Raw genomic sequence first — 21,651 nt, 5'->3', positions numbered from 1 at the left:
TTTTAGTTTAATACATCTTGCCAAAGATTCAAAGAACTCTTCTTGCAATTCTAAATATTTAGCTTTGCTTATTTGTTCTAATTTCTATAGCTTTCTCTCTCAGAAACCATAAGATCATAAACACATACACCAGTCAGTGACAGCAAGGTCTAGCAAACAATATTCTGGCAAAAAAACAAAACAAAACCAAAAAAGAACCAACCCCTCCCTATTTCTCAGTCAGAAATATTCCCCCAAATCTGCTTTTAATATTCAAGTATAATACATAAATCAAAAAGGTCTATACTATATAATTTAATATTTTCTTTGAAGTCACAGATCTTGTACTTTTTTCTTAAAACACCACATGCTAAAAAAGAAATTATTGGCTAAGACTTTCAGTATTCTATTTTTATATATTTTGTATCTTTTCTATGACCCTAGAAAGACAAGTTCATATTCCTCTCTGAAAAAAAGTGTAGAAAAACAACAGCTTTTTCAATGCAAAAGTGTGTGCTGGCTCACTTCACACAATTTTAAACCACCACTCAGGTATGCCATCAGTACAAGGGATCACACCTGGCAATATACAAAATAGCATCTAGGAGGAACAGTGAAAGCAGTTCTTGAGCCACATGAGGCTTGTGAGCTATTCAAGCACACTCCTAACCCAGGGCTGAATCACAGAAGCCACTGGCCACTCCTCAGCTGCCGACAGAAATACAGCAGCAGTAGCTGCTAATGCTGATGCTGTTGGGTTGCCTTGAGAGTCACTACATACTCAATCCAGTCCTTTCCTGCAAAGGACTGAAAAATACCGTCTTTGAGGAATCACTGCTACTACTTGGAAGCCATGGTGGGAGTTTCCACTTCCCTGGGCTTTTTTTATGATATATTACATAGGCTTTTTAGGTCCTCACCATATAGAAAGTCTGGCCCTCTGAGCCCCACAATGCAAAGTTCAGCTACTCTTTACACAGGGAGAGTTCTTTACTATATAATCTACTCAAAATATCTGCAAGTATAATTTGCACAAGGCTAGGGACTATGGATTTGCAAACGGTGTGCTAGGAATAGCAATTATTAAGGATACATGTCCACCACAGCAGCAGTCCATATAGGATTCTGCAGCCTTGCAGTTACAACTGAAGTATTACCAAGCTGCAAAAGGCAACAAAGTGCTCACTATGCTTTAAGTTTAGCTAAAGCAAATGGCACAAAAAACATAAAACTCAATTATTTTTTCCATCACTGGAGTACCACAGTTTAAGTTAGACACTCAAATCCTCTTCCGTTAAATGCATGCTGTGGAACTTCCACCCTGCCTTAACAGTCTGAAAGCACTGACACATGCAAGAAGAAGGGGGGGGGAAGCTAACTTAGGTGACCTATCCCAAGCCAGCATCATTCCTAATCCCCCATTTCCTTCTGCTTATAAACAGTTTGAAAAGCCCAGCCTCCACACAGAAAGGCTGTGAAAGTGTGACTTGCTCCAGAGAACACTGATCAGTTTCCTCCTCCCTTAAACAATAGCTAAAAAAAAAAAAAAAAAAAAAAAAGTCATCAATCCACATTCAGTCCTCAGTCTTCATTGTGCACAGGGTATCAAACAAGCTCTTTTAAAAAAGCTACCATTCTGGAAGATACTTGGAAGTTGCTTAGTTTTATAAGCAGATGGAAGATTTAGGTCCTAACCCCATGTATGTTTTATGCAGACTTGAAGGAATTACAGACATTTCTCCAGTACCTGTCTTTCCCTCCTTTCCTAGAGGTAGAGGAATGGCCCCTCTTAAAATAAAGCTATCCAGAGTTTACAAAAAGGTTTAGCCCCCGCCTCCCCCAAAATCACTGCAATAATCCAATTAACGTTTTCATTAAATATTTCGATTAACAGGCTCCCCCTCAAGACTTCTTTGTAGTTTGCCACATTCTATCACAGAACTCTCAAACTATAAGCCACCTATTTCCCTGTGTGGTTATGAAAAAAGGCTGCCTGGATTGTACAATATGTTTAAAAAAGTAACAAATATTTATTCCGTCATCTCAAAAAAAGCTTCCTCACAAGGGGTCACGGCCTCCAGCATTCGCAGTGTCCTGCTCTTTTGCATTTATATGAAGAAGTTCTAAGAACAATCATTTCTGCTTACAGTTGACGGCATCTCAAAAAGAAGACTAGCAACTGGTGTAAAAGCAAGAAAAAGCCAGTGATTTATAAGGCTTTTGTGAATTAGAATCCACACCTAAGACAAGGCACTCTGGCATACTAAAAAGGCTGGGTTTTATATCCACTTATGCAAAGCACTGTCCAAATGAGCAAGCAGCTACATGAAGCTTATACATGCTCCTGACGAGCAACCATACGTAAAACCACAATAATTTGCTTTGAGAAATTGCACAAATGCACTATTTCTGCTGAGAAAAAATTAACAAGCTTTTGGGGTGAACTTTCAATTCCAGTCTTCAAAACATTTCCACACCGAATAGAACCATATTGTAAATCCCGGCTAAAAATTGTTCACTCGCTTCTCCTACCACGTGTGCGGATATCACCCCTCACAACACCCAGTTCTCTCTGGATAAAGCTTCTGTCAGCTTACACTCACCCATTCAGCGTTCATTGAAGGAAATACACTACTTTATTCATTCCTCTCTGCCCTGTGCATCTGATGTAATGCAAGCAGAGCCAAGGATCATGAGCATACTGAATACACTTAAGCTTATCCTTCCTTATCACTGCTGTACACACAGATGGAAATAATGATAAAAAAGCAACCCACGGAGTCCTTTCCACACAATTCAGAGCAAGAGAACAAATTGATAACCCCAAACTATGCAGATATCCTTTTGCAGCAGTTCAGAGGGAAGGTATACCCTTTGCAAAAGCTGGGAAATTCTCAAGCTTCAGAGAAATACAGCTCTTCCCTTGCTGCCTAAGTATTGGAAAGGAAGCAACCACCATAGACACTACAGATGACCACCACTGTTACAGAAAGTTTCTGATCTCTGGCTCTTGAACTGCATGCTGCTGAAGTGTCACTGCAAAGCGACACAGTGCAGTCAGCTATGCTGCCCCAGGGGCTGCTGCAGTGATCCACATCCCCAGCTGACGGAAGACAGCCAGTAGGGGCTACAGAGATGAACACTGCCAGCATGCCCCGAGACCAGTGACATGCCCACTCCCATCCCACATCATTGGGCATGACCTCTGGAAAAAAAACTCTCATTCGCCGCTCCCAGAACCATCATCCCTTTGGCCCTCAAAAGAGTGTATATCAACATTTTGAAACACAGACTGGAAAGTTTGCCCTGCCCTGTCATATAACAACTTCCTTCTGACTGTGGACTCCAAGGGCTTATGGTCCTTTCTAGATAATGAAAGCAATTTCTACTGAAACAGGCATATGCTGTTTTAAAATGCATAAGAGATACTAAAAAGATTCTGTGAATTCAAGCTGACAGCGGTTCACCTGCTTCTCCTACCATGTGCACAGCTATAACCCTCACCACACTCCAGTTATTTTCCACCATCTCAAAAGCTTTGTACTCCTCTCTCCCGGAAATTGGACAAAAGTTTCAGATTTAACATTGCAGGGTTCTTAAGAATACGATCAGTGATGACAACAAATGACCTGGAGTCACAACAGAGTTTGGATGAAATAACAGAAATACAACCCAACCCTTAAATCCACAGGTAAACATTCAGAAGCCTCACTCCGAGAGCAGAAATGCTCACACAAACAGAGAGCAATTCGCCACTGTGGGGGGACTTTACATTATTAGGGCTACATTTAGGGTACATTATAAGCTACATTATAAGCACTTAAGCCTCAAAAGAATGAAATAACATGTTGCATTGTTCAACAGTGACATGATGAGTAAGGTCAGAGTAAACTGTGGAACAGGTACTCCCTCCAAAAAGTAGGGCACTGTTTTAGAAGCCATGTCAAGAGATAAACCTCTAGAGCAGAACAGTTTCTAGATGTTTCAAATATTTAACAAAAATTCATTTTGACAACAGAAAGATAGAAAAATGTAACTTTATGCTCATATGAAGTCATTGTCATTTTTTGCTTATATAAAATAGCAACTATTTAAAAATTGTAATACTGTTTACACAGCAAACTATTACTAAAAGCTCATTTGAGTGTGCAAGAACATTACAGTAAGAAATGCAGTTTGCCAATATAACCTAGAAATGGGAGGGGGGGGGGGACATTCATAGTACTGACTTCCATATCATTTGTGTATGTAGATGGGGTTCAAGATTAGCAATATTCTGCAACAGTTTGAGAACTGAGGAGGTTTCTCTTAAACTTGATAAAACAAAAAAACCACACAACTGGGTCTTGTACATGATAGCTGGAAAAGCAGGTAAGGGCATCTTTTTTTTTTTTTTCCAGCTTAAATTCATGACTGAAGTTTTATGTCGCCAGCTGTCGTCATGCCCCATTTTTGGCGTTGTCAGAAACTTTAAAATCAGTTCCCCGGTTTCAGAAAGCAAATCTCATAGTAGTGTATATAACATTAAAATTCATCCAATACTTATCCTATCGTCTTGTCTATATGTAAGCATCTGTTACACAACTTGATGTACAGTGTCAGCAATCAAGGAATCAAAATTTACAATTCTTTTCTCTTCCAAAATTACATAACTGCATTAAAGTCCCCCAAAACCCTCCTAAATACAGAATTTTTTCATCTTCTTTTCCTGTTCTGTGCATGGCTTTTGCAAGTAAAGGCCACTAAGTTCATCTCTGCTTTCCAAAACAACTAGAATAAGCCAATAAACAAACACGGTTTTACTTGAATAAGCAATAGGTCTCACTTGGCTAAAAGCACGCTGGCTTCTAGATTTCATGAAACAAAATTTCATACCAAAATGGAGTGTATCCCAATACCTAGGCTAACTCTCTACACAATCCATAGCTAAACATTTCAGCAATGAAAAAGGAACTTCATCCCACAAATACTAATAAAAACTCTCACACTTACATTCAGGCATCCTAACACCATCCTATAAAGTGAGTATTCTCTGTAAGATACCCAGTTACAGAGCCTAATATGAATGTTTACTATTTTTCCCATGGGATAAACTGCATCAATTCACTTTTGTCCTTCTAAAATACAATCCTCAATGATTCTTTTTGGCTAGCAATGTCGAGTTCCCGAAAAACAAGTTGTTCCACTTTCTAAAACAAGCTTCAAAAAAAAAAAACCCTGAAATGTTTATGTCAGTCATACAAAATGACATGTTTAACTCTAGCTGCATACAAGCTACATCTATTTTATTACTCAACATCTAAGAGTTATTTTCTCTTGTTAAATTGTTAAATTAAAATATTAGAGAAAAAAAAATCAGGCAACTTTTGCAGCAGGTCAAAAGATAAGTTACTTCTGTGCAGCATTTACCTGATGGAAGAATAATGCTGAGTGTACTACAAATTTACCTTTTTATTTAAACCACTAAGGGGGGGGGGAACAATTCTTAATGAGGCTTCATAATTAGTCTTAAAATACTCTGATGAGAAATAATATTTAAGAAAAAACAAAGGATCCAAGAGAAATAAAGTTCTAGATTTGCCAAACAGTTACCAGCTTTCTGTATTTACCTGTTCCTACATAAAAGACATGCAGTGGGTTAAAAGCATACAAAAACATATGTAACCTGATTTTCTTTTACAACAATGAAGAATCCAGATTGTTTTTGGAACAGCACATCTATTTCAATTTTTCCTTATGACCCCAGAAGAACTTACTGACAGAATTGTTTCTGTTAAACAAAAATATTGTTTAACAAAGCCTACTGGAAGTGTTTTAGCGCTCTCATGCATCCAGTGAAATCATTTCCTTATCGTGTTTGTATCTTATCATGCAACACCACTCCTGGCACCGTTCACCCCAGGAAAGCATCCTCTTTTTATTCAAGTTCTTTTTGAATTTCTCCATGAAGACCCTCATCAGGCAAGAACAGGTTATTTGAAAAATTGCATCAGTAACTGATCCATTAAAAAAAGGCAAAGCCATACAGCAGAAGAGAACTATCTCTAACTGAGTCATCACTTCAGGTGATGAAGGCAAAACGCTTTCAAAAACACAGCCTGATACCTCAGAACACTCTGAAGGAAAGGAATTTTAACATAATTTCCATTCTGAAGCCAGAGCTCTGAGAAAAGCACAAACACGCTGCTTCTATCAGTAAGGTAGTGGAGCTCCCTCTATTGAGTAAGTTGCCAAAAACAAAACAAAACAAAAAAAATCTTTAAAAAAACGCAGCATACTATGGTTGAAATCAGCATGTTTTACTAAAAAACATTCCAGCTAGGACTTAACTATCTGATATGCAAAATACCTAGAAGAGGCAGGCGAGTGAATGGGGACAGCTACGGGCACAGAGCTCCGAACACATCCCAAGAGTCCACTGATTCACCAGGGCTCCAAATCAGAAGAGTTTTGCAGTCCGTAAGACCTGAGTATATGTTTAAAGTTTGACAAACATTTAAGTGTTTTTTTCTTAGGACCAAATAACTAATACCCATGTCTAATAATGCTACAAAATTCTACAGATTATAGAATCACAGTACAAAATCTAAGATATGAATGCAGTTCAAATATTTATCGTTTTTCTTCCACAGAAAGAGGTTAACTATACATAGTACAACCTAATTTAAAACAGATGATACAGATATATAGATTGCTGAAACAGTCATTAAATCACTAAATGCAGTTTTTGCTTGTTATCAAGGGAACAGCTTAGCATGCCCCTAGTTATTGCTATTGAAAGCACTTCAAATGCTTTCTAACCAAACACTACAGAACTGTTCTACCCCGATAACCTCCTAAATCATACCCTAAAACTTAGTGCTGTCTTTCTCCCCACTATTTTATCACTTTTCTTCTTACTTTTTCCCCGCCTCCACCAGAGAGACATATTTCTTATCTATGAAGAAAATACCAGCTGAGTAAATGCAAGACTTCCTTTAATAAATAAACACTTATTAGCTGTTCTGGAGACTTAACTGAATCTTAAATGTGGCAGATACTCCTCAAAAGAGCCACCATTTGAGAGCAGTAGATTAACATCTACTGGGGTAGGACTCAGTGCAATTCATGCCACTTTCAGTAAAACAGACTGGGGAAGGAGCAAAAAAACCAAAACACAAAAAGGGAAAAAACATTATTTGATCACTGCCTATAGCAGATTATCAGTATACTAGTTGCACTGCTAAAAGAAGATTCATTTCCAAGCTTATTAGAGATGGAAATGTATGCCATCCCTTAGTGTATATATACTGTTGTTCTTAAAGGAAATATATCAAGATACAGAATACATAGGTCAAAGACTTGTCTTCAGGGAGGATAACATGACAATACCAAAACAAGAGTTGCAGATACTCAGTTTTTTTTCTGGAAAATTGCATTCTACTCAAGTCAATTCTAATCACCATCTACAGCATTTACAATTCTTGAAAATTCTTTCATTTGAGCTGTGGTGCATGAAAGCGTAACTGACTTGATTTTTCTTGAAAGCAGAACTTGTTTCAATGTGCTGAATTCTCTCAGGTGTTCAGTTCTCTTAGAAGTGTGGCCTTACAGTTTACATATATTTTCTAATATCTTGGAAAAAAACAATTGTATTACCAGAGTAAAAATCTATATACTAGCCAGCCTCAAGAAACCTTGAAGAGCACTGAACAAAGAGCCTAAAGATTATGCTTCCAGATACGTTAAATATCTTTGAAAAAGAAGTATAAAGATGAGCCATTTATCAATCTGCAGAATTGAACAAGACTGTATTAAAAAAAGTTTCCACAGTCAGCACAGTAGCAGAAAGGAATACTCCCATATGTGAAATAGTAGTGGTAGGAAAGCCACTGCAGACCAGACCATGCGCCAGCTTACCTGTGACCATTATGCCTATGGTCATATAAAACAGGTCACAGAAAATAAAAACTATGAATATTGCATGATCATCTATGGTTAGGAGATTCAATCACAAGTTATAGCTCCTAAAAAGTTAGGACAATTGCCCTTAACTGTTAACAGACTTTAAGTGTATTTTAACTTTTTTCTTATATAGATAGTCTGGCTCCCCCATACCTGGTCCCTATTCTGTGATCTGCTATTGTTTCACTACAGGTTCAATAATTATCTGAAGACCACTTTGATAGAGGCATTTTTTTGACTAACCAAAATACTGATAGGGGTGGGGGGCGGGTGGGGGAGAACAAAAAAATCCTACCATGCTGTGCTGCACTATGACTAGTGAGCACATTAAAGCTAGTAACACTGAAGTAATGCTTGTTTTTAATACTAGGTCTACTAGGCCCTTCCGTACCATACGTAATCAGATCTGACATGATGGAAATCTGCAGTGAGCCCTCAATAGCTTAAGGCTACAAAACACATTATAAAAGCTGGACATTTGTAAGAAAATAGAGAAGGCAGATTTATGTTGATCACACATGTAATCTGCATTATGTAAAATACTTAATAGTACTTTCTACATTTTCCCATTCATGTATCACCTTGCATAAATATTCAGAGATTTTGTTCCCCAAAACTTTAAGATGGAGATAAGCTAATGAATAGCATTGCTTCTACTACAAAGACAGCTGAAACTGCTTCCCCTGGGATTACACATTAGAATCCTAGGATGCTTTTAGGAAAGGGAATGAATAGCAGCATAAGAAAGGGTATTACTCTTCCATAGGTTGGAAGGTATCCTCTAATTAGGTACGACTCACTGTAGAGATATTTATTTCATGAACACAAAATATATTTTTTTTCTAGTTAAAAAAAGAATCAATGGCTTAGGTCCTTAGAACTGAAGAACTGATTTTCTTTCAGTATGAAACTTGAGAGGCTTCAGATTACAGGCCTGGATGACTTCTGTTGCTGCCTTCTGCCTCATAAGATGTACTAGAAAAGCAACAGAGGAGGAGAGAGGACAAGAAGAAAAATAATTTATGTTGTGAGACTTTTCAAGCATATTCTTAGGCAAAGAAAAAAAAACGATTTTTTAAACAAGTCAAACATTTCCCAAAGCAAATGATTAACAACTAAAAATGAGTTGGGCTTTGCCAGCTTTGTGTTGGACCACAGAAACATACTGTATCAAAACAAATATGCATGGTACGGTGGTTTCCTGACTTCAGTCTTGGAAAAAACATGGGAACCTCAGGTTTTAATACAGAAAACCAGTTCTCCCTCAACCAGTATCACGTCACATGTACCAGAAAAACAGCAGTCAGGAGTGAGAACACAAAGCATCATGTGAATGAAAACACTAAATATCAGTTTCACTACACTTGCATAACATAGCAATGTGTAACACATCTTCAGTAATAAAACAATTCAACAGACTGCTTTTCATAATTAACATTCATGGTGGGGGGAAGGACTACACAGATGAAGATTAGCTCTTGATTAAAAGTTGACTTTCCTTTCACATATAGTTATTCCCTCCAGAGAATCATGCATTTTAATTAGTATACCTATTTAGTCTGGCCTAGGTTTAATCTTCCAATAGCAAATTGGGACTTAGACCACCTCTTTTTTGTATTTCTTCATACATATATATATATATATATATATACACACACACACACACACACACATATATATATACACACACACACACATATATATATATATACACATATATATATATACACACACACACATATATATATGAAGAATGTATGTATAAAAGATCCGTATCTTTTAATATATCTGCATTTTTAATATATGTTATAAAGCAGTTTATTCTGTGAAGAAAGAAACTTAAAATTCCTAATAGGGACCACCAATAAGCTGCAGAGATCAACACCTAATACATATCAGCTTGTAATATGCTTTTAATAGCTTATCTATTGCTTTCATTGCCATGTGTAAACCTGAAATGAAATTACCAAAAGCCAAACATTATGTAATATATCCAGAATTTATTGCGGATGATAGTAAACTAGTATGAAACTGCTGAGATAACAAGGAGAGAGTAACCTGAAACATACAGTAATATCAAGACTTTCTTACAGATATTTTTATATTTAAACATCTTTTGGCCTTCAAACAATAAATTGGAAACTAGAGGATTAAATCTTAACTTAGGCTTTCCAGGCATTCCCCTGTGCTACTGAAAAGTTATTAAGCTGAGGTAGTACTGTTTTCTCTTTTTATACACTTTCATCAGCACAAACCTTGAGATAGGCAGAAATCTGAAATCATTAGGTATTTTAAGTAAAAATGTGGACAGTCACACAACTGGTGAGATCATTTCTTATTTTCTTTACTGGAAAATGGGATAAAACTCCCTACAGGGGACAAGTCTTGCTTCTTGGAAGCTGAGGTGCTTATCTCCACATACCTTTAGAATTTCATAAAATGAATACTCTTTCCCGAGGAGTTTCTCTACATCACAGAAACATGTATTCTTTGTAAGCTCTGCCACTGAGACTTACATTTTTAAGTCTTACAGTGATTAAATACTGTATTTGCCAAAGCAAAAACCCAGCAGAACAGCTTGACATATTCCCTTAAGGTTCTTTCTGCAGCTTTTTTTACTGTTCTAATTGAAACTAAAGCCTCAGCAGCCTTATTCTATTGGTTTAGTAGCTCATTTTTTACTTAGCTAAAGCTTGTACTAAATAAACATCAAAATATTGCTAGTAAGAGAGGTCTCCTGAAGTCACATCCTTATCCTTCATTTGGAAGAGATTACATTGTCTGTAAATGGTTAACTGGAAAGCACATAATAACAAGGCAGAGGCCAGGAATGAAGAAACACCAACTCCAACACTTCTGCAACCCCTTCCCTGTTGCAAACGCAAGCACACAAAGGCAAAGCCATTTCCTTAAAGCAATACAAAATGTTACCACAGGCTGACGCTCTTTCTACAAGAATAATGAGACACTCTCTACCTCGAACGCAGAACTCCTCGCTTCACAGCTTTCCTTCAGACTTCAGTTTCACGCTCAATATTTACAAAATAAAGCCTGCGAACACCTCACGGCCCCAATACTCCCAGAACAATTAGGGCTTTCCAGCGCTTCCTGCGCGTCCCCACCTCCCTAACGCCCGCAGCACGCTTCCAGGCCGGGCAAGAGGAGTCACCACGCGAACCCGACCTGCCGCCGTCTGCCTCGTCCAACGCGGCGCTGCCACCCCCCGAGGCGAGGGGCGGCTCAGCCCCGCGCTGCCTCGCCGCTGCCCCCTGCGCGGGTGCGCGGCAGTTGCGCGGCCGGAGCGCAGCGCAGCCAGCCGCCGGGCACCTCGGCGCCGCGACTGCTCCCCTCAGCTGGCGCCGGGGCGCTAAGCGCCACGGCGGAGGGCAAGCGCCCGCCGCGCGGCCCCCAAGCGCCGGCTGCCGTCGGGGCGAGCGGGCGCCGCGACGGTGGCGCCCGAAGGCGCGGAGGGGGGGGGCCCGGCCCGAGCTGGCGGCAGCCCGCTCCGCGGGACGTGCCCTCCAGCCGCGCAGCGCACCGCGCACCGCGCCAGCCCCGGCTCCCTCGCCCTCCGGCGGCCGCTCACAACGCCCGCAGGGAGACACCCCCCGCGGGGGGAAACCGCCGCCTCCCCGCCGGGGCAGCGCCTTCCCCTTCCTCAGGACAGCGCAGCTCGCACGGCGCTCACCCGGCCGGCCCCAGAGGCCCGCAGCGGGCGGGGGCAGCCCGCGCCCCTCAGCCGCCACGGCGCAAACAGCGGGAGGGGGGAGTGGGGGGGGGATGGGGGTGCCCGGCGCGCGCCAACGGTCACCCGCGCCAACGGCCGCCGGCGCCGGGAGCGCTGGCCCCGCGCGCGCGGCGACGCCGAGGAGCCGGCGGTAGGTGGGCGCAGCGGGGCTCGGGCTGCGGGCGGGCAGAGCCGCCGCCACGGAGGGCGGAGAGCAGGGCAGGGGAGGGCAGGGCGGCCGCGGCCACCTGCGGCCGCCCCGGCCTCCCCTCGGCGAAGTTGCGGGCGGGCAGGAGGGCGCGGTGGCAGGCGCCGCTTTCCCGCCGTCGCTCACCTGGCGGCAGGCAGAGGGCTCCGAGCAGGAGGCAGAGCAGCAGCGGGCGGCGGCAGGAGGCGCGGGCGGCGGCGGGGGGCTCCATCATCCCGCCTGCCCGCGGCGGGACCGGGGGGCTGCGGCGGAGGGGCGGCGCGCCCGCGGCGGCTCTTCCCTCGGGCGGCGGAGCTGGCAGGCAAGTTCTCCCCTCCGAGGCCGGGCGGCGGCGGGAGCGGTCACGTCCCTGCCGGCGGACGCCGAGGCGGCGGCGGGGCGGTTGCGCTGCCTCTTGTCGAGCGAGCGGCGAGGAGCGACTCCGTACCGGGGCAGGTGGCGACTCCCCTCTGGCAGCGAGCGGCGCTCCAGGACTGAGAGCGGCGGCGGGGAGGCGGAGCCGGGCGGCGGTGGCGGCGCTGGCTCGGCCCCTCCGCCCGCCCCCGGCCCCCGCCTCCCGCCACGGCCGGGCCGCTGCGCGCGCGCGCCCCGGGGCGGCGGCCGCGCCGGAGCCGCGGCCTCTCGGTGGGGCGGCGGGAGCGGCGGTGCGGGGCAGGCGATGTCCCCACCGCGTGCGCTCGGTGCTGCGTGCAGTGCAGTGAGTATTGCAGGCCGGTACTTGAAAGCCAAAAAAGCACCCCCCAAGCAAGCCAGCTGCAGGCGACGAAATGCCCGCCGTGTGGTGTGTTTAAAAGCCTAGTGCGCTGTCCTCTCCCTCGTCCACATTAAAAGAGGACTGAGGGTAATACCGCTCAGTCAAAGTAATTTAGTGGAGGAGTAAGAGGAGGGGGAAGGAGCTTACAGCACTCTCCAGTGCGTGGAGGAACACCGATGAAGGGCAAGGGCGGGATCCTTCAGCACTTCCTGGAAGTCAGCTGCCCTAAAGGTCAGACAGATTGTTTCTCAAAGTAATGTGCTCCAGAAGCGGCGCTTTCAGGCACAGTGCTTCATTCTTCTCCCCCTGTTTTCCACTGAGCAAGTGGTGTTATTTCACAAAGAGGGACATGAGCGCCTTGAAATCACGCAGCAGGTTTCCTGACTAACAGTTCCGTGTGATCAACACGTAGTCCACGCTGTCATATGAAGTAAGTCTGATCTGCTAAAAGTAGAAATGTGAGTGTGCACATCATGTGATCCCTCCAGAGGGACTTTCTAGTAGTGAAATCCAAAGTGACGAGTGTCTTATCTTAGTTCACCATGTGATGATGTGCACTCTCAGAGAGAAACTTCCCCAAAACTCCTGCAAGTTGAACACCGACTTAAGCCAGTTTATTCTGCAAATAGGTTTGCTGTTCTCAAAACAATTTTCATGATGACTAAGAACTGAGAACACATAAACATTACCACAATATGGAGTAGGTTTTAAACAATACAGCCTGTATATTTTTTCCTCATGTAGTTTACTTTTTCCTGTAAAATGGAATGAGGATGTTTCACTTTTAGAATTTGAAGTCTGAAACAGTCTTCAAATCAAAACATCCTTCTGTTCTTTCACATTATTATTATATCTCTTACTGTGCAAGTCTTGCTATGCATTCAAATCTAAAAATATTTTTTCTAAACTTACAGCAAATCAGAGCTCTGTGGTCCATTGTTTTCTGAGCTGATTTCTCTCAGTGGGATATATTAATAAGCAGATTCCAAAAAAGTACTACTTTAAGATCAAGAAAGTTTTCATCTTCTTGTTGAAGGTGATGGAGGTTTTCCATTTGGGGTCTTTTCTCACATATTCGAAAGCCTTACCAAGTATGCATAAGTAGGGATATTTAGTATTTTTATTACTGCAGAACCTGGAGACCATCTCAAAGTCTTGAGAGAGGTATTGTGTGAAATTATGTTGCGGTGACCTAATCCAGTTCATGATTGTATTTCTATTAAGTTTTTTTAACTTCTAGTGCTTTAAAGAGTGTTTGCTGTTTCTGCAACAATTAAGTACATTACAAATTAAGGGCCTGATGCTGAAATCATTGTCGATATGGACAAACCTGTTAAAGCTAGTAGGACTGTAGATGGGAGAAAAGGGTGAAAGGTCAAAATTTAAAAATTATCCGAATGCAAACAAACATAGAAGAGGAGAAGGCTTATATGCTAGAATTCAGTGGTGCACTTGGCATATGGTTTGTTTTAAACATGACAATAGTGAGGTCAATTTGTAGAGATAAATACGTGGTTTGCTGGATTAGGACATTAAATAATGCCCAAGCATCATTTTTTTTTAATGTAGATGATTAACTGTTCCCTCATTTGCATCAAAATAATGAGTACTATGTATTTTCTGTCTGTGGGGGTGGGGATGAAGAAACCTTTGTGAATGATGCAAATAATTTCAAAGTGTGTGGTGCAGAGACTATGAAAGTGCAGTATAGAACCACAGAGTTCAAACAGCTGAAACATAGAGAGTCATTTTATAATTTATGCTTAAGCTATTATTCAAAAAAAAATTCTTCAATGACTGTTTTGCCCTCAGGTCAATACTGAACATGTTGTTAAAAGTCTGTAAGAAATATGAGAAATGTGGAAGATTACATCAAGGGCACAATACTTAAATCAGAAGTATGATTTGTTTTGGGTTTTCCTCACTACTTTCATCAAGGACACAATACTTAAATCAGAAGTATGATTTGTTTTGGGTTTTCCTCACTACTTTGTCATTTCTCTTCAAAGCTATTTCTACCTTTCACTTGAAAGAAGCTCTTTAAATTCTGAGTAAATAGAAAACATCTCAAGCTCAGATTACTCAAATGTTTTGATAACTTTGCAGGAATTTAAATGTGATTAGAAATTGTCAAGATAATTATTAAAGATATCTTTATGTGCTATGTCATTTCAACTCTCCTCAGTTCTGAGATTTGTAATTAATTCCTTTAATGTCTATTGGGTTGATGGAATATAGATTTGTTTTTTACAAATTATGTACTTGGGGCATGCTCCTATTCCCATTGAAGTTAATGGGAGAATGAGTGAATCACTGATCTACTGGGAAAATAGCAACTGCCTGGCTTTAAAGTCCAAAATAAACACTTTTTTGAAGAAGTTAAAACAGTTACTAGTATAAATTTTTTCTGCTGTAGGAAATAGCTCTGTGTTTGAAAAGCACTAATAATAAAAACATTCTTTGATAGATGCTTAATCCTATCAAACCACAGATTTTGTATTTATGTGACAAATGGATTAAAAGTGTAATCCATTAATAATGGATTGTGCATCATAACAAAGAGTTTTTGTTAAACTGAAATATCATTTTCCATTTACAACAGATGTATAAAATAGTTATGTTGAAAGCAAATGTCTAGCAAGAATAGTACGGAATATTGTTGAATAGAGGACTGCTCAACACATCTGGTAATTTAATCCATTATCAGTATTGAGTGAATAAACTTCAGCGTATGATAGTGAATATAACGTCAATGAAACTGTGCATGCTATTTTGGCTTAGCATCCAAAAATACAGTCTGCAAAATGGAAATCTTCCATTGTCGATACTGCAGTTGAATTATAAAACAACTATTGGATGCAATGTCCAGTGTCGTATTTCTGTAAGCTAATTTCTGTTAGCTTAGTTAGGTATTGTTCAGATAACGTTGTTAATTCATCAGGTGCATACGTGTGCATAGATTCTTGAGTTATTTGTATCGATATGCATCACATATTTTTTTTTTTTACCAAGGACTGAACATGAATGTAGTCTATACCGCCGATCATAGAATTTTTAAAGGAATTATGTCAGTGAATTGTTTGTGACTTGGACCCTGTTTTTAAGACAGTTGGGAAATCCACAAGGTACTTCCTGCGCCGTCAGGCACCTGAATACCTTTAAAAACTGTCCTTTGCAAATCAGAGCCAAAGCGTCTTGAAGTCTTTCTGCTGATTTTGCTTGATTAAGGAACAAGCTGTGGTAGAAGAAAGCCACCTTCTGTGTCTTAAGAGTAGTCATATTTGGCAGGAATTATTTTGTAAGCTTATCATGTGAGGATAACTGATAGCAAAGTCTGTCTAAATTAGATCAGCTGTGTGTGGTAAAGAGAGTGTCTTTAGGTTGTACGGTATCTCACACAGAAAGTGCAGAGCACAGATAGAAAAAGGACTAAAAGCAGAGCTGAGCTAGAAATGGACTTCAGCCAATGGTAACAAAGAGGAAAGTGTACTTAGTGCAACTGTTTGCAATTTTGGCTCTCTCTGATCTAAGCAAATGGGATGCATACACTTGGCTGGGGGTGGGGGGAAGGAAACAAACAAATAGCATTGGAAGAATACCTGGAATCTGTGTTTCCAGTATTTCTTCATTGCAAAAATGATCCTACTCAAAACAATCAGTAAATGGCTGACAGTATTGTTATTATAGTCATCAGCATAGCAATTATGTTCCTGAAATAAACTTATTTTCCTATTACCTGTGTCCAGTGCACCTGTTTTTTTATACAATTTAACTGAAGGACCAGTACTGTACAAACATTCATTAAAATGGCATTTTGTTTACACTATATACAAAACACCCGGAATGCCTTCAGCTGAGACAAAATTTTGACAAAACATGAGTGGGAGGTGGGAGGAAGAATTTTCAAGAATAGATGGTGGTCATTGTCTTTAAAAGTTTGCAACTTGCCTCAAAAAAAAAAAAAAAAAAAAAAAAGGAAAATAAGAGACTAGAAGCAGGTCTTAGAAAATATAAGAGAAGCCAGAAGCCTCAACATGTTAATGAAATGTGTGAAGAACAAAATCACGCCAGGTTTTTAGGTTGCACTAGTATATATCAGCTATGCTGGCTTCCTAGTCGCCTTTTGTGAAGGCTCAGTTTCCTTCTACTTTCTTTGAAACTGTTTTGAGAAAGGTAAAAGAGAACAGTTTTCAGATCAGGTGTCTTTTTTCATTATGAAAGGGGTTTTCGAGGGCAAAGAGTTGTTTTTATATGCAAATCCTTTGGGATACATAATGGCAGAGTGTGAAGAGTGGCACATAATATATCACAGAAGCAAGATAGCTGTAATACAAAGAACAAGATTGTTAACACTGCTAAAATGATTACACAGTGTTTCCTCATTTTTGTGCCAAACTGTGTGACTTACCATGCCTTCTAGTCCTTGGTGCTGCTTGGCTGTAGGAGGAAGACACCCTAATACTGTAGGAACTGACTAAGCCCATGCTAAGGAGCATCCTTGACCAGACACGTCCCATTTTGCCAACAAACACCTTGCAAGTCAGTGCTGCAAAAGCTGGGTTGCAGTGCTGGCATGCTGTGAAGGAGCAAGAAAGACCATAGCACGGTGTGATTCAAGCAGAGTTTTCCAACTTTTCAGCCAGACACCTGCTAGACTGATCTTTGGACATTTGTCAGAAGTTGGAGAAATATGGCTGCGCCAGAATCATAGTATTATGCTGGGTGGAGGAAGAGGACGTGGTGGGTTTCCTTGCCCTCTTTGGTGGCTCTGGCCAAGTCCTGACACTTGCCGGAGGCTGCTCTGTCTGCTATATTTTCATGTGTCTCAAGCAGTGCAAGGCACAATTCTCAGAAGGGCTCAGGCAACATGCTGGACTTGGGAAGTTGCTTCCTGGGTAATTGGCCTAGGCCTGAGGGGCCTTTCCTCAGGGCTGAGCACAGTGGGATTGGTCTTGGCTTCAGCTTCACGCTCGAAACGTCTCCCCGTCTGTTCCATCGTTGTCACTTGTGGCTAAGAGTTGGACTAACTTGCTTATTGTAAGATCAGCTCTAGGATGGCTGTACTACCAAATCAGGGCCTCTGTTTGATTCTACCCGTGCTGCCAGTGCAAGTGCAGACAAGGTCCGAAGCAACAGAGAGGAATGGAGACCCGTTCTGGCCTGCATCCTCCTTTCATCTGTGCTACAGTGCTGTCAGTCAGGCAGCAATCCGTAATTGTTTTGGGATTACGTGACACCAGATGAACTGGCATAGGAGCTGGTGTTGGGACAGCATTAGGAGTTCCAAAACACCTTCTGGACTGTGAGATAGTGTGAATGGGGGGGGGGGGGTCTGAAGTCATCAATAGGTGGGTCCTTGTGGGCCCTTGTGGAGGGCCCTTCATAGGATGCTCTGGGGGAGCAATCCAACAGAACGAAGACGGGCATAGCCGCAGGTGCCATCTCCTACATCAACACCAGAAGACCTTCTAAGTATCCCCATGCTCAAAATTAATTGTAACTTTCTTTTTACAGAGGCTACTTGTAATTTTGGCCCAAAATTTCAAATTCTTACTTGGATCACTGATTTTTGAAGAAGTTGAGAAGAGCTGTGTAATTTTAAAAATCTGCTTGATCAAATCTAATCAGAATACTTATATTCAGCAATTTTTTATCCAAGGGCCTTACACTGATTAAGCCTCAAATCACGACACCTTTGTAAAGTAGGTACTCAAATAAGTGCTCGCTTTTGTCTTGCCTTTCATTTGAGGAATTTGAAGACTTGTGAGAGCGTTAAGCGCTTGGCAGCATGTGAGGGTAGAGATGATACTGGAGCCTAAAGAGATAAGCAGTTTGCCCAGATCTCCTTAACAAAGCAATGGTGAGTTAAGAACAAAATCCAGAGTTCCTGACTCTCCATGCTCTACCCTAAACCTGAGGACACTCTGTGTTAATACATTCTGTTAGGTAGGTGGAAGTAATAAAGCAAAATATGAACATTATGTAGTAAGGTTGGTAGTCAAGTCAGTGAAATGCACTTGCCCATGGTACTTAGTGTGTTTAGGTTTAATTTTGCAGCCTAACCAAGAGGAAGGAAAGTAGAGGTAGCTCATTCAGAACAGTCACACATCAAAGGGGGTTGTGGATGTTCCCCTTTGCATTGTGAAAACCAAAATGGGAGAAAGGATGGGAAGAAATCACAGAATCACAGAATCACAAAATGGTTGAGGTTGGAAGGGACCTCTGGAGATCATCTAGTCCAACCTACCTGCTCAAGCAGGGTCAGCTGGAGCACGTTGCCCGGGATGGTGTCCAGATGGCTTTTGAATATCTCCAAGGAAGGAGACTCCACAACCTTTCTGGGCAACCTGTTCCAGTGCTCAGTTACCCTCACAGTAAAGAAGTTTTTCCTCATGTTTAGATGGAATTTCATGTGTTTCAGTGATGCCTGTTGCATCTCATCCTATTGCTGAGCACCACTGAGAAGAGTCTAGCCCAATCCTCTCTACGCTCTCCTTCAGATATTTATAAACTTTGATAAGATCTCCCCTCAGCCTTCTCTTCTCCAAGCTGAACAGTCCCAGCTCTCTCAGCCTTTCCTCATGAGAGATGCTCCAGTCCCTTAATCATCTTAGTAGCCCTTCGCTGGACTCTCTCCAGTAGCTCCATGTCAGTATCTGGTGTACCAGCCACCCCTCCCACTTTTGTATTGTCAGTAAACTTGCTGAGGGTGCACTCTGTCCCTTCATCCAAGTCACTGATGAATAAGTTGAACAATACTGGACCCAGTATTGACTGCTGGGGGACACCACTATCACAACCCTCTGAGGTCTGCCATTCAACCAGTTCTCAATCCATCTCACTGTCCACTCATCTAGCCCGCACTTCCTGAGTTTGCCTGTGAGGATGTTATGGGATATATGTCCAATAAAAAGTTTGGAAGGCAAAAAGTGAAAGAAGTGGAATGGAATCTTGTTCATAGCTTCTTCTGACTAGCAGACTACTGACATGTCCATCAGGAAAAGCAGGGAAACAATCCCTCTAGTCCTGTCTCATCTCCACATAATTCTTAGCTGTGATAAAGAAGAAAGTCAGCATGGACCTAATGATAAAAGAAGTGAGACCCAAGACTAGAAATCCAAAATGTGAAGCAGGAGAAAGAGAACAAAAGAGCAAAGGTTAGCTTAGAACAATGTTTTAGGAGGCTCCTTGTTGCCATTTTTTTGCAGTGTTTCATCATCTTGCATTACAAGTAGTACAGTTGAAACCAGTAGGATTCTGGATAGAATATAATTTTATAGTGGTGGAAAACTAGGTCATTTGGGATAAATCTTGGGCTGGTCTGAGCTTGCACTCAATCCATGTAAATAGAGGGCAAGTGGTTTTAGGTCTGCTTGTGGCTGAGAAAATAACGGTGAAGTTCGCAGCAGCCTATAGTTCTCTGTGTGGAGGAGGGACAGAGCAGCAGACAGCTTGAAGCCCTTCATGCCTACTCAAAACTCACTTGAGCCAAAGGAAGTTTATTCGCCCTCCTTTAGAAGCATATTTCTGCCATTTTTGTCCTGGGAGAACCAGAGAACCTGGACCAAGGGATGAAGATTGATGAGTTAGAGATGAGTATCACAGGTATGTTGGTTATACCATGCTGCAGAATTCAGCTCCTTGCAAGTACTGCTTCTGTGAGTAATGCAGCAAAATAAGAACTATTGGATTAAGTAGGGGCAGCAAAGTGAAAAGTAGGAATTAAAATAAAGGGATAGCACAAGATTCCCATTAGTTTGCAATGCTGCACGGTACAGAACAGTTTCCCTAAGTGACAAGTATTACATCATACCCTAGCATGTGTCCTGCTTATCAGGTTTTCCCTCCAGTCTTGAGGGTGGTAGCAGACCTTCTCATGCTGTATGCCTTTTAACGTGAGTTGCTTTCATTCATTAACTTGGGGGGAGGGTCAGCAGGAAATCAGTGATGCTTTTTTACTTGGCCATATGCAGAACCATTTAAATGAATCAACTGACTCCGTTCCAGCATTGCAATTTCTTCCTTGCAACGTTTATTGTGGTGTGTCTGCCCCGATTGTGCTACATCAGAATGTATTATGCTTCCAGCATTAGAATATTGCTTCCACATTAGAAAGAGCAATTCCTGCCTAAATACGAGGAAGTGGTTTTTCCCAGTCTGTCAGTTAGCCATGGTAAGAATAGGCCAGCCTCAAGGGACTGAAAGGCCATGTGTCGCTCACATGTTCCACAGAGCCATGTTATTGAACAGTCAGATTCTTGGAAAAATGTATTTGATCCTCTATTCTTTAACTGGGTATTTGTGCCAAGCCTTATTTTGTAAATTAATTTTTTAATGCTTGAAGATTAAAAGGCTTTCAAGACCAGACTGTTTGGATTGCAACGCAGCATAGAGGGAAAGTACTGGACCATCTCTGTTATATACGCAGCACTAGTTCCTCAGAAGGTAAAATTAGCCCTCAAGAAGAAGGATACAGTTATTACAAATGTTGAAAATAGGTTTTTATTATCAAATCAATAGAAATGTACCAACAGATTTGGACGTGAGGAGAGATAGGAAGTGGGGTGTGAGTATTAGCCATGTAGGAGAGCGATAATTATTATATAAAATTGTGCTGGAACAGCACCAAAATGGTCTGAAGTGACTGGATTCCCTTTAAATAGCTCTTGTTATTCCAGAGTAGTGGGAAGCCCCTGCTACAGAGTTTACAGATTAAAGAGACGTGATGAGCAAAGGATGGCTGAAAGGAAAAGAAAAATGTCATTCCTGTTTCACAAATGGGGCAATGAGGCATCGCGAGATTGACATGATTCTCTGGAGAGAGAAAATTTTAACTTAAATGGCCTTAAAGTCTGCTTTTTTGCATATGTCAAAAATTGCAGGAAAGATGTTCTATAAAAATTTACAGAACAGTGCATCCTTAAAAAAGAAAACTGTAGGATCCATCTAGCAGGATTTTTTAAACCAGTGTCAATAGCAAATATTTCAAGATAAATAAAAATGCATCCACATTAAAAGGTGACCAACAAAATATCATCC

At 41.6% G+C, this 21,651-nt stretch overlaps 1 protein-coding gene across 2 annotated transcripts in view; it reads right to left on the bottom strand.

Moving 5' to 3' along the window:
* The window catches only part of ALCAM (activated leukocyte cell adhesion molecule), a 127,493-nt gene extending 115,152 nt beyond the window's left edge, over positions 1-12,341 (bottom strand). Inside the window, exon 1 of one of the 2 annotated variants that reach the window (XM_064521611.1) lies at positions 11,985-12,341. In XM_064521611.1, coding sequence (XP_064377681.1) covers positions 11,985-12,072 — 88 coding nt within the window. In that variant the 5' untranslated portion in view covers positions 12,073-12,341. The remainder of the gene's footprint in view (positions 1-11,984) is intronic. The other variant, XM_064521616.1, reaches the window with a different exon arrangement.
* Positions 12,342-21,651: the final 9,310 nt, after the last annotated feature.

This window comes from Dromaius novaehollandiae, chromosome 1 (genome assembly GCF_036370855.1).
Source record: "Dromaius novaehollandiae isolate bDroNov1 chromosome 1, bDroNov1.hap1, whole genome shotgun sequence".
NCBI classification, from domain to species: Eukaryota; Metazoa; Chordata; class Aves; order Casuariiformes; family Dromaiidae; genus Dromaius; species Dromaius novaehollandiae.
Note: the sequence above shows the minus strand (reverse complement) of the source record. Positions and strands in the feature narration are given on the sequence as shown.